At 38.5% G+C, this 19,587-nt stretch overlaps 1 protein-coding gene across 2 annotated transcripts in view; it reads left to right on the top strand.

Annotated features, from left to right (window-relative positions):
• Positions 1-19,587, top strand: part of PDGFD (platelet derived growth factor D) — a 192,747-nt gene that overhangs the window by 147,544 nt on the left and 25,616 nt on the right. For both annotated transcript variants that reach the window (XM_084893736.1, XM_084893735.1), the window contains exon 4: positions 18,370-18,432. In XM_084893736.1, the coding sequence (XP_084749862.1) occupies positions 18,370-18,432 (63 nt within the window). The remainder of the gene's footprint in view (positions 1-18,369; positions 18,433-19,587) is intronic.

Below are 19,587 nucleotides of genomic sequence, written 5' to 3'. Positions count from 1 at the left end.
TGGTGCATGGGTCAATGCTCAACCACTGAGCAATACTGGCCAGGCAGGTCTCTTTTTTCTTAAAGCATGTGCTAGAGCAGGAGTCTGAAGCATGTGCTGGAGCAGAAGTCTGAAGACATGGAATCTAGTTCTAGCTTTCTCATAAGTTAAACGTGTTCCCATTGGAAAGTAATGGCTCTTGAAATAGGCATGTGTTGCTTAGTTATGTTTCAGTAACAAATGACCCTGAAACTTCAGTGGTCTACTTCTTACTTACATATCAGCTGCTAATAATCACCTGTAGCTGTGCTCCATCTATCCTCATGTGGAGATTCAAACTACATGGTGGCCACCTGTTAGACATGCAGCAGAGGGCAAACAGCAACGGTGGAGCCACTCAAAATGTTTTATTTTTTATTATTCAATTTATTGGGGTGGCATCAGTTCATAAAACTCCATAGATTTCAGGTGTACGATTCCATAATATGTCATCTGTATATTATATTTTGTGTTCATCACCACAGGTCAATCATTTTTCCATCACCATTTATCTTTTCTTTACTCTCTCCTGCCTCCACTCACTCCCCTTTCTCTCTGGTAAACACCAAACTGTTGTCTGTATCTATGAAGGTGTTTGTTTGTTTGTTTGTTTGTTTGTTTAATCCCTTCATCTTTACACCAAGCCCCCTAAACCAACTTCCTCTAGCAGCTGTTAGTCTGTTCTCTGTATCTCTGAGTCTGCTTCTTTTTATTTGTTAGTTTATTTTGTTCATAAAATTCCACATATAAGTGAAATCATATGCTATCGGTACTTGTCTTTCTCTGACTGGTTTATTTCACTTAATGTAATACTCTCCAGGTCCATCCCTGCTGATGCAAATGGTAAGATTTCATTTATTAAGGCTGAGTAGTGTTCCATTGTGTAAATGCTTTTTTTTTATCCTTTCATGAACACTTAGGCTGCTCCCAAATATTGGCTATTATAGATAACACTGCAATGAACATAAGGGTGAATATATTCTTTCAAAACAGTATTTCAGGTTGATTCGGATATATTCCAGGAGTGGAAATGCTGGGTCATAGGGCAGTTCCCTTTTTAATATATTTTTTTTTAAATAATCCCATACTGCTTTCCACAGAGGCTGCACCAATCTGCATTCCCACTAACAGTTGCCTTTTCTTCAGATCCTCATTAGCACTTGTGTATTTATTGACAATGGTCATTCTGATTGGTATGATGTGACAGCTCATTGCGGTTTTAATTTGCATTTATCGATGGTTATGATGTTGAGCATTTTTTCCTGTCTATTTGCCATCCTTAAGTCCTCTTTGGAGAAGTGTCTCTTCAGCTCCTTGGCCCACTTTTTAATTGGGTTGTTTGTTTTCTTGATGTTGAATTGTATAAGTTCTTTGTAAATTTTGGAGATTAACCCCTTATCATATGTATCATTGTGAATATGTTCTCCCATTCAGTGGGTTGTCTTTTTATTTTGTTAATGTTTTCCTGTGCAAAACATTAATTTGATGTAGCCTTATTTGTTTATTTTTCTTTTGTTTCCCTTGCCCAAGGAGATATATCAGAAGACATATTGCAATGTCTGAAATTTTACTGCCTATATATTCTAAGATTTTTAGTTTAGCAACTTATACTTAAATCTTCTTTAATTCATTTTGAGTTAATTCCTGTGTGTCAGGTAAGAAAGTGGTCTAATTTATTTTTCTTTAGTTAATCCTCACTCAAGGGCATGTTTTTATTGATTTTAGAGAGAGAGGAAGATGAGAGAGATAGAAGGAAACGTCGATAGGTCCCCTCCCAAATGTGCCCAACCAGTGATCAAACCTGCAACCTAAGCATGTGCCCTGACCAGAAATCAAACCTGTAACCCTTCAATGCCTGATACAATGTTCCAACAACTGAGCACCTGGTCACGGCTAGTTTCATTTTTTTTTTTTTTTGCAGGTATCAACCCAATATTATCAAAATCATTTATTTAATAGACCATCTTTACCCCATTATATGTTCTTGCCTCCTTTGTGAAACATTAATTGAACATAAAGGCATGGGTTTATTCTTGGGCTCTCTGTTCTGTTCCCTTGGTCTATATGTCAGTTTTTATGCAAGTACCATGCTGTTTTGATTACTGTGGCCTTGAAGTATAGTTTGAGATCAGGTAGTGTGATTGCTCCAACTTTGTTCTTTTTTCTCAAAACTACTGTGGTTATTTTTATTTTTTTTTTTTTGTGGTTCCATATAAATTTTTGGAATATTTTTTCTAGTTCTGTGAAACATGCTATTAATATCTTTATAGGGATTATGTTGAATCTATAGATTGCTTTGGGTATTGTGGATATTTTAATGATGTTAATTCTTCTTATCTGTGAGCATGGTAGATGTTTCTACTTATTTGTATCTTCTTCAATTTCTTTTTTCAGTGCAATAAGTACAGGTTTTTTACATCCTTGGTTAAATTTATTCCTAGGTATTTTTTCCCCCATACAATTGCAAATGTGATCGTCTTCTTAGTTTCCATTTTTGATAGTTCATTATTGGTATATATAAATGCAACTGATTTCTGGATATTTTTTTTATCAGTCCTAGTAGTTTTTAGTAGAATCTTTAGGGTCTCTATATGCAGTGTCATGCCATCTGCAAAGTTATGGTAAAGCTTCTCCTCACATTATATTGGTCAAAAGAAGTCACATGGCCAACAGAAAGTATACTCCTCCCATGAGTCAGGCACCAGGGAGAAGCCCAGAAAAGAGAGACACAGAAGAGAGGGACTGCAGAGTGCCTGTAGGTTGAAAGCCTTTTTCAGTTATTTGAAAAGTCTCGCCTAGCTCCTATATGACAAATTATAATTCATGAGTTAGAAAGAGCAATAATTAGTTTGGATGGAGACATGTTTTGCCAAAATATACTTAGAAGCCTGGTTAAAAGATGGCCCAGTCCAAGAATGGGCTGAGCTCCTACTCTTAGAACTTTGATTATCCATAGATAGTTTTTATCTTTAAATTTTTTCAATGTTTTCTAAAGTTAGTTTTTTCACTTTTAAATATCTTTGTTTGATTTGTCCAGAACCCATAAATAACAAATTTTATATATGTATGGTAATTTCCATCTGGCTTTTGTGTACATCTGTTTCTCAGAGTACTTTTATGTACATCCATCCGTTCCTATCTCATTTGTTCCTCTCATGACCAAAGTGACCATGGTTTGTTTACGAAGTGTATCCAATGCCCTGAAGAGTGGTTACCAAGTAGTAAGGACTCAATCATTTGTTGTGAAATAGGACAAAACTGCTTTTGCAGGGAGTCTACAAAAGATAGTTATGAAGCTGGGGGATGCATTCCATCCCCAGGGGAAAAGTCAAGAAGCGGTTATATAATACATCCTTTCGCCTAATGGTTGCAAAGATGAGCAGTAGGAAATCAGATCTTGTCTTTGAGAAGATGCAAAATACACTAGATACATTTTATCTAATGTATATATGCCTATACCCAGCGCACATGGTGGTAAGGAGAATGAAATGAAAAGAGAGGTGTTAAAACGTCATGAAGTTTTTAAAATTTCAATGAGAATTTTAGGGGATAGTATATTAGACTATTGTAAGTTGGATGGACCAATCAACATTTTTTTTTTTCCTCAAGGAAAGAAACACCAAAATGTGTTAAATCTAAGACTTTCCATGTGTCAGCACTTTTCTGTCAGTTTTACATAAAGTGACCTGTTTAACCATCAACACATCCCTTTGAGATAGGAATTATGATTATCCCATTTTCAGATAAGAATATTAAGACACAGAGAAATTAAGTAATGGATACAAGGACTCTCACTGGCCAGTGTGGAGTGGGGCTGAATCCAGAGAGTCTGACTCTAGAACTTATAACTGGTGATTCCCTCTTTTCCAGAGATATTGATATGGCCATCTTTCCAGTAGAAAGATAATATATTGGAAGGAGTGTAATGGTTTGAGAAAAAATGCAATGAAGGCCCACCTGGGCCAGTTACTTTCACATGAGTTACCTAATTTAATCCTCATCTAATCTAGAGGGTCCTGAGAAGGGGCGGAGGGGGAGAGACTGAGGGGAGGTTGAGGAAGAGGGTGAGAGTTGTTTTGCAAATCAGGAATAGTCTATTTTCCCCAAGGTCACTCAGTCAATGTTCAGTGTGGCATTAGGTATTGAGTGCTCCTCACGAAAGCCACATTTTAAAGATGCTTTAGTGCACTAATTATCAAATCTTTCTACCAAACAAAGTAACTGCAAGTTGAATAGCAAAGTAGTGTCTTAACTCCTGCTCTTCATTTAAAGGCATAGAGTTTGCTTTTATTTGTTTGTACTCAGAGATCCTCTGATGAAAGCTGTCCAGACCCATTTGTATTCTAGCATTTTTATGACCCCTGCTGGGTTTAGAGATAGGTTTTAGTAATCCCACCAAATCAATTCCTGCTGACCAACCTCGGGGGTTATCATAAAGTACGTAAGAGGGTCTTATTTATTGAAGCCTCTCATCAGGCAAACATTCTAACTCTTCTTTGAAGAAGAAAGGTACCCTGCTGAGGGATAAGATAAAACTAAATTGTATTTGAGTGAAGAAATGAAGAATGCTGTTATCATTTTAGGGGTTTGATTACCAAAATAAGGAATAACTTTTAATTCTAAAGTTGCCTTAGAAGACTATGGACATTCCAAAGTGTTTTTCTAAACCAACAGAAGATTTCTTGTCTTCAAATTGTCCCTACTATTCTCAACTCTCAGAATAACTATTTGTTGTTTACTATATGTTTTCTAAGGACTCCATTATATTGTAAGATCACTGAAGTCCAGATAACAAAACAGTTTTCTCTTTTTTCATACACACAGAAATGGAGGAATGTAGACAGGGGTGAGTGATGTGTGGCTCTCTCTGCAAGTTAGTGCAATGTGCCACAGTATGTCTAGAGACCTAGGCTGCAGGCACCTGACCTGCCAATGATGCTGATACTGAGCCTTTTGGGGACTTGGTTTTCTTGTCTGTAGGCAAAGGATGGTCAGGATGAGCACTCACTGAGAGCAATGACCTTGATGTTCTGCTCATTTCTGTATCTTCAGCACCTTGGCCTGTGTAGTCATCAATGGTGGAAGTTCATAAGTACCTGTTGAAGGGTGATTAGATACCCTACTTAAAAATATGCTACACCTGCATGGAAAACCCTCTGATTTGCCCTACTTCTTTCTCTTTAGACTAATTTCCTGCCTAGTACTTTGGGCACATAGCACATGGCACACTCATAGGTTCAAGATCTTGCTACTCTCTGCCTTTGTGCCTGCTCTTTCCACATGTTATTCCCCTGACTATCAAAAGCTCTAATTAACATTCAAGGGTCAACTTCAAGACAGCTTCTTCTGAGGCTTTTCCCCAGATGAACTTAAATCATTCTTTTGTAGACACAAAGGACTTTCCTTATAGCCCTAATAGAGCATTTATTTCTTTAGGTTTTACTAATTTATTCATCCCACAGATATTTATTAACACACAAATATGTACAAGGCAAAGCTAGGGCTTTACACAAATCATCTCATTTGCTCATCACAGCAATCTCGTGACTATTTTTTCATTTAGCCAGCACTTACTGAGTGCATGTTAGTTAACAGAGACTGTTGTAGGTGCTGGTGTTTGAGCAGTGGAAACAGAAAACATAAGGGCTGACATTCTAAGGACACAGACTCAGAAATAAATACAAACATAAATGAGCAAGATACCATAATGGTAAAACATTAAGAAAATAAATGTTGCTGAAATGAAAGAAATAGACATAAGGTATAAATATAAGATATGAAGTACTGTATGTCTTAAAAAATCCATATGCAGGGAATACCTCAGCTAAACTTGTGCCAAGGCCAAAGGCATCATCAGCTCTGACTTTTCCAACCCAGTGAGGAAAAGTCACAGCCAGTCTCCAGAGTATTTTCTCTCTGACTTTGGAATGCATCGCCTTATTTATTTATTTATTCATTCATTCATTCATTTATTCATATATTTATTCATACATTCATTTATTTATTCATTTGCAGCATACATTACTTTGTAATTATATTTGGCTTAGATGATTAAGGCCTGGATTTGCATTTGCTAAATACTCAGCATGTGATACTTCAAGAAATGTATAGCAGGAAATGAAAGGGAGCCAATCTACTATTTTAAAATCTGCTGTGCAAAGCCTAGCATTTCCACTCACTGAAACTGCTGGTGAATATTGCTAATACAATAACAGCAAAAGTAAAAAAAAAAAATTGCTGCTACTATTAGATGATAATCAAAAGTAAAAAGGAATTATAGAAGCTCATAGACAGCAACAATAAGATTCAAATTGCAGGATTTCTCATTTTCACACCATTTCTCCTTTTTAGAAATGATTTTCTCAGCCAATAGGAGAAGACTAAGTTGTTTAGTCAGTAATGAGGATGCAGTTATATGCACTGAGTTGCACATCTGTTCCCCAGAGGTCTCCTTCCAAGGCTTTAACCAGTCTGGCCACAGTATTGAGTTTTTCTCTGTGCAAAGCTTTACCAACTCCTATCAGAATGAAACCCAGGACCTGTGTGCTTGGCAATTAGCTCCAACAAGCTCAGCTAATGGGCCCAGACAGCAAACCTGCTTGTGAGATTTGAAACCCAAAAACTACCTTGATTAGTCGCTATTTGAGTGGGAAATGGAAAGAGGAACTGCAAAGTCAAGAATATGCTAATCTCACCTTCTGTCAGGAGGAATTTGCAAGGGTGTGAGGACTGCACTTCTGTTTCAAACTTTACATTAACCAATCCTCTGGTTTAACCACACAAATGTGTCTGGAAATCCCCCTACAGTCAGGTGAAGAGTAAGGCTGTCCTTTGAATTAACGGTGACTTCATTTGCATAGTTCTACCATGTTAGCACAGTTATTAAATATTTTACACCCATTGTAGCCTATAGAGCCAAATGATAGTTATGATCGGCGGCAGCTCTGATGAATGCACACTGGTTGAGTGTAAGGATAAGGGGGATTGTGTTACCAACAACACAGAGTCATGTCCATAGGCAATATTCATATTTAAAATGAATGAACAGCTTTTGAATGATTTATAGCTGACTTGTCCCGGGTTCTTTTTATAAGATGTTCCCCTTTACTTCATAACCTAAAACTTGCTGAATAACGTTTCATGAGTGCTTTTTTCCCCTGGCAGTGTGACTATTGCTTTGTCTATTGGACTTCAAATGCTATTTTCTCCCTAATGTCAGATGTAGGAAATTAGCAATGGAATCATTTGTATTCACAGAGGAAATTATTTTAGTGAAGGGATTTGGGTGAGTTGGTCTTAATCTTCATAGTGTTTATAATTTCCATTTTCTATAGTATTTGTTTTAATAATATGCTACCTTTCGGCTAAAATGAAGATAATCCAATTATATGATGCCAATCAAGTACAGAAAAACTTACCGTAGAAGTACTTAGGAGTGTGAATTTCTGTACAGAGTTATTCAATTAAAATGAAATGGTTTGTTGAATTTAGAGTACAAAACAGTGTTTCTTCAACAACAAAACAAAACAAACAAAACACAGAAAGAGAGCTCACTATGTACCGAGCATTGTGCTAAATTCAAGGGATGGAAATATGAATAATTCAATTCAATATTTCTTCTTTTTATTTTTAAACTTGCAATTTTCCTAAGGTAACAAAATACTTTCCTCAGCTGTCCATCTTAGCTTGGGAGTGTAAACAGTTTTAAGATTAGTTTAGCAATATCAAATGTACAATCTTCAATAATTTTCAGGCTACTGTGAACCGAACCAAATGTTTTTTTTGAAATGCATTTAAGGAATGTATGAGACCTATACTTAGCACAAATCAAGGATGTTTGTTTATCTTACAAAAGGAACCTTTATAAATAAAAGGAGGAGGAGTGCAGCAGAGATGAAAGAGCACAGAGAATCAGCCTCAAGTTCAGATATGTGTGGAGCCTCTTAAGAACCAGGATCGCTTCCATGTTGCTTAAGCATCCCAACTCTCTGCTCCACCATATCTTAAAGCTGCAGAAACGGTGAATGAGATAATGTACCAAAAGGCTTTCAAATAAGGCCTGGCACATTATCATGCTCCATAAAAGGTGGCTGTCACTACAAAATAATCATGGCATTTTCTTAATACTAAAACTTTATTGTGTTTACACAAGCTGTTCACCAGTTTTAAATCTGCACTTTAAGGACACATCATAGAGAAACCTCTGGCAGTATTTCTGGAGATGCAAATTAAATATTCATATACTGTTTGGTCTGCATCAAACACAATGAAAGCTGTTAGAAAAGTTACACTTCTCAATGTGTAGTTTTCTGTGCATCCCTGGTTTGGTAAACATGGGTTTTAATAAATCTTCTTGACCACCCATCTCTCCTCTCATGTTTTCCTCAAGTCTTAGTACACAAATAATAATTGTATGCACACTGGTTGAGTGCCAGAATAAGGATGAATCCTTACACTTACTGAATAAACCCCCTCTCTCTATCTGCACACACACCTTTATTCTTCTCTAGCTCTCAGGTAGGGCTTACATGACATCCTCCTAATTGATGTGCTCTTCTCTGCTCCCTTGGAGGGACTTCCTTCTTTTCCCATTAGACTGATATTTGCTCTAACCTTTGCTTATTCTATTGGGTAAAAACCTCCCAGACTAAAAGTATTAAAAGTTCCTTGTCTCATAATGTAAGAAATAAAATGAACTTTTGAAAAATATTTTGACATTAGCATCATAATTACATGGATTTTTAGGTGATGAATCCTAGAAGTTCTCAATTAAAAAATTGTATGTTATTGTTCATAATGATAAATGAAATCATTGTAACATTAACTCTTCAACCAGTGGAAATCAGAAGGCATGTCTTATCTACGAGGATATTTGTTATAAAGATGTGGCTTATATTTTCTAAAATTATATTTCCAATAATAGATGGCTTATGTACAGGGATTCTTATAGCTCTAAGAATATCTGTTATTAAATTTCACAGACAGCTGAGACCAGTTTGGCTCAGTGGATAGAGCATCGGCCTGCAGACTGAGAATTCCCAGGTTCAATTCTGGTCAGGGGCATGTACCTTGGTTGCGGACACATCCCCAGTGGGGGGTGTGTAGGAGGTGGCTGATCGATATTTCTCTCTCATGGATGTTTCTGGCTCTCTATCCCTCTCCCTTCCTCTCTGTAAAAAATCAATCAAATATAAAAAAAAAATTCACAGGCAAATTCTCTAACTTAGAAAGATGCTCTTTCTTATTAATTATTGATTCTTGAACTCTTGATACCCTTGTATTGAATGTTGTTGCCAATAAAAGCTGGTCTCCAGGCAAGGTCTTTTCTATACTACATGAAAAGTTCCGTCATTTCGACATACGTACATATGTGCTTTATGTTTTTTATTATTTATTTACCACAGGTAAAGGTCAGGAATTGTTATCTTTCTTTTAAAATTGTTTTACTGTTTCCCTTCATTACTGCTGTGCATGTGTTCCATATGAGTGACTCAGGTGCTTGTGTAGGTGGGTTTCTATTTATGGTGAAAATCGCCTTAAGAATGGGTCTCTGGTGTAACCCTAGGGCCTATTATAATGAAATATCCCTGTAAAGGTTTGATTGGATCATAGAGTGTGATTGACCCTAAGGGTTTTCTGTTCCTATAAACATTAGGACATAAGCATATTGTTATTTCATGTACATTTCTTGGACAGCATTCCAGAAATTCATATACTGAAGTGTCAAACGTTTTCGCTCTAAAGGATTTCCCCCATAGAGAGATCTCAGGGCACAGGCCTCTGGTTTAACATTATTTGAGTTTCCCTCAGGGAGTCATGAACGCAACAGTGTGACATGCACACCTGAAGAATTCACTGCAAGAATAAATATTGATGGTATGTTTGCTTGTTATTGCTTTATGAACTTTGAGAAATCCCTCTATGTTTTTATGCATTTCCAAAGCATTAACTCAGTCAAGAAGCACGGATACAATTAGGAAATAATGTATTTTATTTTCTGAGAAATAAATATAAAACAGCAAACAGAATTTTTCCCCAAAAAATTAGGTAAAATATTCGGACAAATGTCTTTTAAAGTTTTTCCCAAATAAGTCATCCTTAGTAAGTAAGATTTTGGTTGAAATCTTTTTGGAAAAACTCAAGTAACTGCCTAAGTTTTAAGAGATGTGGAATACAGCCCTGTGAGCAATGACCAGTTTATGGCTCATCTACTCATATACAGCATAATCACCTAGGATAAAACTGAACAGCCATCCTCTGTGAGGTCTGGGAACAGGTGGTACAACTAATCACCCCTAATGTTCTTAACATCTGTCTCTAAAGACTTAAAAGACAAGTGTCCCACTCTCAAATGACAAGAAAGGCTTTTGTTTGTGCATCCATTGCAGGAACTCAATGATTAAATTCCCTTATGGAGGAATCAGTGGATTATTCATTTATTAGTTTATAATATACCACTTCACCCTGGGATGGGCTCAAGGGGACTAATGGCAAAAAGGGTTATCTGGCTATTTCTTTCTGTAGTGTTATTTTATCCCTCACCATATTTGCTTTCAGCCTGTGAGTAAACTGTGTTGCATTATCCATGTTTCAGGTGGAGCCAAAGGCGATCATTCTAGAGTCCTTTATATCTTATCTTTAGATAATTTTCTATTCAGTAATTGGTGAAAAGCATTTCCACAAGAAGGCTTTTATTTTCCACCAGAGAATACATGAGTAACATTATTTCAATATAATAATATAACATAAAAAGTTTTTTAGGTGTAAATGTCACACACACTTCAACCTCCTTTCCTTTTTCTTTTTCATTGTCATTTTTGAAGTTTATCATTTCTTATTAAAACTAAATGTTTAAGAAAACTGTAGAACGTGTATATATATAATGTTGACCTTAAAAATAAAACATAGTTTTTTTCTCAGCAAAAATGGGTTTATTCAGGAACAGCAGACAATTACAAGTAGGGATATACAAAGTATGGCAAAGGCCATATGCAAGTCCAAAGAACAAATGAGAGGAACCTTCTTTTATTGCAAAAAGTGGGATTTGGGAAAAGCTGTCCAGAGGAGGTAACTGGGAGTTTGAATTGTAATGGCTTTGCATTAGACAGACTGTGCCAGTCTGTTATTGGCTGAGCTGTTGCTATGGGAAGAAAAAAAAATCTTAATTTCTTCTTTTGGGGTAGTATTGTACAATGGAAAACATCTTCCTGTTGGAGTAGCACAGAACTTCTCTTCCTGTTTTCGGGGAACTACCTAGGAATGAATGGTAGGGCATGCTAGCTCCCTGGTTGAGGTTGCCTTTATTAATTTTCACAATAGAAAAAAAGAAAAGAAAAGAAAAATAACACTTCATTGCCAACAATGTCAACATTTGTGTGAATGTTGTTTTAAAATATATATTTTATTGAGGAAAGGAGAGGAAGAGGGAGATAGAAATATCAATGATGAGAGAGAATCATTGATCTGGGCTGCCTCCTGCATCCCCCATACTGGTGATTGAGCCTGCAACCTGGGCATGTGCTCTGACTGGAATTAAAGCGTGACCTCCTGGTTCATAGGTGGACACTCAACCACTGAGCCACGCCAATTGGGCTGTGTGAACATTTTTAGTCCTGTTTCAATCAGATATCTGTATATTTTTCCAGCAAAATTGTATGATGTGGAACATACTCTATATGAACTTTTGATTTATGAGTTCATTTTATTTTAAGAATGCTAACTGCTAGATTACAAGTGGGTTTGCTAGGGTCATTATGCTTTTAATTTTGTTTTTGATATTTTGGGATTTGTACAACATTTTGCACATAGGAGGAATATCAATTTTTATGTTTTTTACTTTTGCATTTATGCTTAGAAATATATCTTCCACACTTGGAGTACATTGTAGAATAATATATATCAATATCACTAATTGGTGGGTTGGAAAGAGCATTTGACTAATAGTTTATTGGGTTTTAGTCCTGACTCCTATAACAATTAGCTTGGGGATGCTAGACATTTCATGTGGCTCTTTGAGGTTCAGTTCGCTCATCTCTCAAGGGAGAGCATTAGACCCTAGACAGCCTCAGCACCAAAGTGTAGAGATCCCCTGCATGGACTGCGGGAACAAAGTCACCAGTGCATCAGCATCTTCCTTTTAGGATGGAAGGTACTACAATTACAGTCCGTGAGCAAAGGTGAGGGGCATAGAATGATAAGGACACATATGTAATAACTTAATCAATAAAGAAAGAAAAAAAATAGGTAGTCACAACTGAAACGATGTCCACCATAATGTCAGCACTCCATGCCTTGAGTTGCTAAGTGTGTATGTTTCACTGGCTTTTCAAGAACCTCTTTTTACAACCCCAAACAGTATGAGTGATTCACAAGCCTTTCCACATTAAATTATTGGACATAAAACTATAATGTGTACATGATTGTGTGTGTGTGTGTGTGTGTGTGTGTGTGTGTGTGTGTTTAAGCCAACTGCATCAAAAAAAAAAAAAAAGAGAGAGAGAGAGAGAAAGAGAGAGAGATAAGGACATCAAGGGATGAATTTGCACTGACTTCTTGGAACTAGTTATCTCTTAGAAATAGCTATCTCACTGCAGAAGGATGGGACATGGCTTTTAAAGGATTTATCTAAATTTACTGTAACAAAGAACAGAAATGTATTTTTAAGTTGATTGTTTTTGATACATTTAAATTATTATCCACTGTTCATTCTGCTAAGTAATGCTAATGGCACTCTTCTACCAAGAGCATTCACATACAAAGCTTGTATTCCATGTGTACTGCTTGTAAAACCAAGCTGTCTACCAGGATGACATAAAAATATTAGAGACCCGGTACACCAAATTCATGCCCTTGGGGTGGGTCCCTCAGCTTGACCTGTGCCCTCTCAAGTCTGGAAGCCCTGGAGGATGTCCAGCTGGCAGCTTAGTAAGTCTAAGCTGTCAGTCGGACATGCTTAGCATTGCCAAAGAGGAGGGAGAGGCTCCCACCACTGCTGCTGTGCTCGCCTGCTATGAGCACGGCTTCTGGATGTGCAGCACTCTCCCTGTGAGAGCGCACTGACCATCAGGGGTCAGCTCCTGTGTTGAGTGTCTGCCCCCTAGTGGTCAGTGCACATCATAGTGACCGGTCATTCCATCATTAGGTCATTTGCATATTAGCCTTTTATTATGTAGGATACACTGTAGATGAGGCCCCCTAGAACCATAAGAAATGCAAAAAATTCACTGTTAACTCATTCTTGAATTGCCCCCACTTAAAATCAAATTGCCCCACCCTCTGAGGGGCATGTGCTGCACCTTGGGAACCCCTGGGCTTGACACTTTTCCTCTCTGAGCTTCGCTTCTGAATACATACGCATATTCCATGGGAACTGTAATCTCTTCTCCGCTGACCTCACCGGGTTGTCTTGAGTAGGTTCTGAGCTAATAAACCTAGAAATGTTTCATCAAGTAAGTGATGTCCAAATGGGAAGGGATTGTTATTTTTAAGCCCACGGGTACTCTTGCAGGTGGCAGGTGCTGATTAGGGGAGGAGGGCATGATTGTTTCCTGGGACTGTAGCTATGGAAGTTTTGCAGAGGGTTTTGCAGGCCTCAGAGGGGCAGACTCTGGCCAGCAGCCCTGTAATGGTGGTCGTCCCTGGAGGTGCTGGTGGGAGGGGGGGCACTAGAGGAGCATTAGGGGGGCAGCGAGGCCAAAGGGAAAGTAGCTATCAAGCCTCCCCACTTAGTGCCATTCTTTGTATGTGGCCATTTAACAGCTGTTTGTTGCTCAGGGCGGGGCTCCAATCTCCTGGAGCGGGGAGGGAGGGTGGGCCAGCGGTGGGGGGCCAGGCCAGCTAGGATGGTGGGTTTAGCTGCGCCCCCAGCAAGGTTCAGTGCGCTTCTGCTGCAGAGACAGTGCTGCTGCTGTGGGAAGGAAGATGGGTCTGACCCTGGGGAGCCACTCAGGCCTGCCTCCACCTGATTCTGGAGTTGTAGGGAGGAGAGACATGCCTGTCCTCAGTGGATGGGGCCTGGCGACAGTGGGCCGCAGGGTTCGGGTGCCTCGGGGGCACTGATGGGTCATAGCCAGCGTGGTACTGTTGTGGGCACCCCTGGAGGAGGAGGGGGGGAGCTGGAATGTTGGAGGAAGTGATCAGGAGTCAGAGGTGTAGGCCGAAGCTACCCCGAGGCTAGGTCTTTCCCCATCCAGTGAACCTCCCTGTCCACTTGGGGGTGCAGGGGCTGGGGAAGGGTGTTTGTGCAGGGGGATTGGAAGAGCTCCCTGTGGCTGCTTCCTCTTCCTTCTTTGTAGTCCGGGCTCTTGCCAGGCACTCTCCTCAGACCCACCGGAACTTGGCTCCGGCTGCCCAGCCCCTTCCTGGCTCCCTGCAACCCCTGCCCCACTTGGTTCTCCCCAGCTGCTCGTCTGTCAGGAGGCTGCTGGGGTGCTCTGCTGCAGGCAGAGATGGGGTAGGGTGTGGGGAGCAGCTCCAGTAAAGTTTAGTAAGCCTCAGGTAGACGTTGGGATTTGACTGTGGGGCCATGGGGGAGTCTGCCTGGGCAGGGCAAAATTGCAATAGACCCGGAGTCCCACCCTGCAGCCCTGCCCACCCATGTGAACTGTCATGATGTGACGCATCCCAGATCATTTGCATATTCCTCTATTATATATATAGATGTACAAATAGTGTGACATATGCACTAACCTATCAGAACAGACTCTAACTATGCTTGCCTGCAGTGAGGGGTAGGAGTTGAATGTCATCTCTGAATGTCCATGAGAAACCAGAGAAACTAGAGCATAGAGAAACCAAAAAGTAAAAATAGAACTAAACAAATGATCAGCAATCCTGCTCCTGGATCTATCTCCAAAAGAAATAAAATAATTACTTCTAAGAGGTATACGCACCCCCATGTTTATATGAATGAATAAAGAAAGTGTGACATATATTACATATCATATAATATACACAATGGACTATCACTCAGACAAGTGAAAGAAGGAAATCCTGCCATTTGAAGTGGCATGGACATGGATGGACCTTGAGGGCATTATACTAAGTGAAGTAAGTCAGACATATGTGGAAATGTGGACTCTAAAACAAAACAAAACAAAACAAAAAACACAAAACAAAACAAAAAAAAGCCAAACTTATGGTTGCCAGGAGTTAGGGAATAGAAAAAAATGGGAGATGTTTGTTGGTTAAAGGGTATAAACAAAGAATTATAAGATGAATATATTCTGGGAATCTAAGGTACTATAGTTAACAATGCTGTATTATTTACTTGAAAGTTGTTAAGAGAGTAGATCTTAAACGTTCTCACCACACACACACACACACACACACACACACACACACACACAAAATTGTAGTTATTTGAAGTGATGTATGTATTAACTTCTTTGGTAATTAATCATTAGCAGTACATACATATATCAAATTATCATGGTATATACCCTAAATTCATTGACAATGTTATATGTCAATTATTTCTCAGTAAAGCGGGAGGGGGAGATAATTCTATCTGTCATGTAGAATGTAGGATCTAGGGAAAGAGTAGAAATATGGAGAAAGTTAGCAGGCAATTGGGAGAATTGCTGGTATGTTGGACTTGGAATGTTGTTGTGGAAGAGATGAGAAATGATCATATTAAGAGTAGATTCAGAAGATAAAGTTGCTATGTTCCTTCCTATGACAACACGGCTCACATTTGGAAGTTCAATGTTTTATTCTTAAAAGAGGTAGTGTTCGCTTTCCTAAGTTCATTTAAAATGTCACTATAAATAATGACATTTTAAAATAACATAAATAACATAAAAATCTTGGTTTCTTTCAAATGTTCACTATTCCTGTTGCCAAGAGAAGATATCTTAATGAAATTCTCTATCAGTTTTTTCTATTAAAGTTTCTGACTGGAATCCTATAGTCGAGACAGAGAAGCTGAAAACTCTTCGTGTAACATTTATATCAAGGCCCATGTTCAGGAAAGGACCTTTATATTTAAAATGTTTGACAGAGTATTTTTTTTTCTTGTGTCTATGCAAGAAAATGAAACAAACTGAAGTCACAGGATTTAGTAAATAAACACATTATATCTAAATAACTAAGAATACTTTGAAGGATATCATGGTAGAACCTCCCACTAGTACCCTGCTTTATGTCTTTCCTCCTTTTCTGTTAACTCCTCCTTTAGACACTGTTTCATCCAAGCCAGCCGCCATGATGTGAAACGTGACCACACAATTGTGTACTCAGAAATGAGCTCCGATGGTCCTAGCCCCACAGGAAATAGCTACATGACACAGAGCACACCATTGAGCTCTCTGAGAATTCGTTTTCTAAGCATTAAAATGAAGAGACCGGACTAGAGAATTTCAAAATTCTTTCCAGTTGCAAGATTTTTATGTCTCTCCCTCTCTGACTTTTACACATGCTTTAATTACCATTATTGTGATTATAATTACTAAATCTACATCTCAAGTGTAAGCCTTTCATGAGGTCCATTCTCATATAGCAAATGGCCTCCTAAACATCTCTACCTGGACATTGCATAAGCACCTCAAATACACTGTATCCAACATGATTCATTTATTTTCCTCAGTAACTTGCTTCTTTTTACGTATATCTTCTTTATATTGTCTATATATTGCTCTCTTTTTTACTGAGTTTTGTACCATATCTTTCTTGCAAGTAGCTATCTACTTATCTACTTATCTGAGCTCAAATGTCACCTTCTATGCCTACTTTCTTTCCAGGTGGAATTTTCTATTATTTTCCATTGTTATTCTGATTAGTCTGGTTTCAAGGGACCCTGTGCTTGCATTTTTACTCCTTAAAGATTGGGATAGTTTCTTGCTTCTTTGTGATTCTACCCTAGCTTAGAATGCATCACATAGTAGGTGACTAACCAATATTCAATCAATGAATGAAAATGAAAATTCTATTATCTGAGGATTGCTCATGTCTGTCTTATCCAGGGTATGTCTTCCTATCTACAGGCTCTTCAAGACATGGAGAAGTCATTAGCTCTCTTACCCAGGTTCACCTACTCACCTGCTTAAGAAAACTAATAAATTTTGAACTTCATTTGTTTGCACACGTTCTTCTACTGTGGGAATCGGTGTCCTTTTCATGTACAATCTGTCTTGCAGAGTACAAAGACTTCATTTTCTCTTTCTTTCTCATCTTCCATTCAATTGAGATTAGAATAATAACCGCTAGCCAGTTTTCAATAGATATGTATTCCTTCAACCCCACATTTGCCTCAGTGCCCTCTTGGTAAACAACAAAAATTTTCTTCATCACAGACATTTATGCATAAACCAGTCTCATCATGTGCAATTAACAACTGTACTTCAGCTCCACAAAATGTTAATGAAATTTAATCCTGATACTTAGCTCTCATTCAGTAAGTTTATTTGAGCAAATAAATTGACATATTTGAGTGGCTGAATTGTTCTCAGGAATTTCTTAAAATACCTTCTACTCCCTGGTCAGGCTGGAGAAAATGAACCAAGGTGACTTACGTTGGCAAGATCAAGAAATCATGTGTGACATGTAAAAATGGTAGAATCAGCTTTCCTTCCCATTGTGTTTGTTTGTTTAACTTGCTAGTGCTAGAGCAATTAAAATGAAGTCACAGACAACATAGAGAGAAGTTTGCCTTAGAAGATAAGTTTCTTTTTCTTAGGTCCATTGCTATCACATGTCTTTTATGGCTTCTTGAGATAAATTATTTTCTCAAGTTTGCCCTTACCTTCTTTCCTTGAGGGGTTACTACTTTGTTATTCCCACAGTTATTTTCTCCCCTCTCTATTCCTCCTGTAATTTCTTGATAGAGTTAGGAATTGATAGAAACAGTTCATTTATCTTTGAAAAGATCACTGATATTACAGACTAGCTCCTCAGTTAGACTGAATATGATAGAACCAAATAAATATTAATACTGATAATAATTAGTATTGCTCTGTGAGTGCTTTATTAAGTATTAGTTATAACTACATAATAATCAATGGAGTCAATTCTCAAAACAACCCTGTGATTTAAGGACCTCGCCTTTTACAGGTGAGGAAGAGAAGGATTGGGGAGGTTAAGTAGACTATCTGGGGTCTCAGCCAGTAGATAACTGAGTTAAAATCTGAATTCCTGTCAGCACATTTCCAGTTCACCAGTGCCTGTAAGTAAATGTGAATGCAGTTGTTCATGTCTTGAGGAGTGGTGCTCACGACAAATGGTGACCTGTTCAGAGGGGATGCAGCCCCTGTTCCTGTTGTCACTGAGCTGGGAGAAGATTCCGATGGCTGAGATGTTGAAACGGTGCATGTAATGAGGAATGACTGACTCACACGATGTTTCTTTGCCTTCTAGGAAGATTTCCAACCCGCAGCAGCCTCAGAGACCAACTGGGAGTCCGTCACAAGCTCTATCTCAGTAAGTAATTGATTTTTCTGTTGCCAGTGGGGGAAAAAATTAAGGAGTAGCTAAGGTCAACCCAGAGCGACGTCAGCGGTATTAAGGGCCTATGCCTTGACCACAAGCCAGATCTCAAGCATGGTGTGTTCTCTTTCATGGAGGTTACAGTGGCGCTTTCAGACGCCCTTTCTCCTCTCTCAGATAGTTTTCAGGAAATGCCAGTTCTCATTATGGGAGCACGGAATAGACAATGGCTTAAGTATTTATCAGTTTCAAAGCAGAACGTTCCAACCAAAGGACTGTGCAGATACATCAAACATAGCAAACTGGTCCATGGCCCATGCTCAAGTGGGGAATTTTGAAATAGTTTTTTTTTTTGTTTGTTATTTTTTTAATATTCTGGGGAAGCTCTTAACCTTTGCATTGTCTAGGATCTTTTCAGACGTGAAAAAATTCCAATGTTTACAGTGAGATAACTTAAGTGCAAATCAGGCATGTGTTCTATGTGACCTGGAAATAAAACATCACTCATACTGAAACTGTAAAATGGCTCATGACCCAATTTTTGTTCTCCAAATTTAGTCATTTCTCGGTATTCTGTCTTCTTATCTACTTTGCACAGAAAGAACAGACCTTGTTTTCACCAAGTCTATGGGTAGCACTGATGTAGCAATAAAATAGAAACTAACAAATACAGCTGTTCGCTGAAAGGTCAGAAGCATGGAGAAAGCTAGTCTCGGTTCTAAAGTGGGTGGTGGGTCCGGGAAGAGATTGAACAAAAACTGTGCACCTATGGATGAGGACAATCGGGGGTGGGGAAAGGGCAAAGGGTGGGGTGGGAACCTGGTGGAGGGGAGCAATGGAGAGGGAAAAAAAAGAGGAACATTTGTAATAATCTGAACATTAAAGATTAATTTAAAATAAATAAATAAATAAATAAATAAATAAATAAATAAATAAATAAATAAAGTGGGTGTGGCTAAGTCACTGGAGTTGATCCCCCACTTCTTCAAAGTGATATGCTAGCTTTTGCTCTTTGGGGGATTTTAAAAATTGCCTCAGTTGGCAGGATTCCCTCAGCTCTGGATTCTGTGAGGATTTGATTCACCAGGCATGCCTGCTGGACTACAACAGCGCAGCCGGAGATCAGTGAGGTCTCTGAGAGTGCTGTTA

This window comes from Pipistrellus hanaki (assembly GCF_964339955.1).
Source record: "Pipistrellus hanaki genome assembly, chromosome: 9".
Lineage (NCBI taxonomy): Eukaryota > Metazoa > Chordata > Mammalia > Chiroptera > Vespertilionidae > Pipistrellus > Pipistrellus hanaki.
The sequence above is the reverse complement of the archived record's forward strand: the minus strand, read 5'-3'. Positions and strand labels throughout refer to the sequence as shown.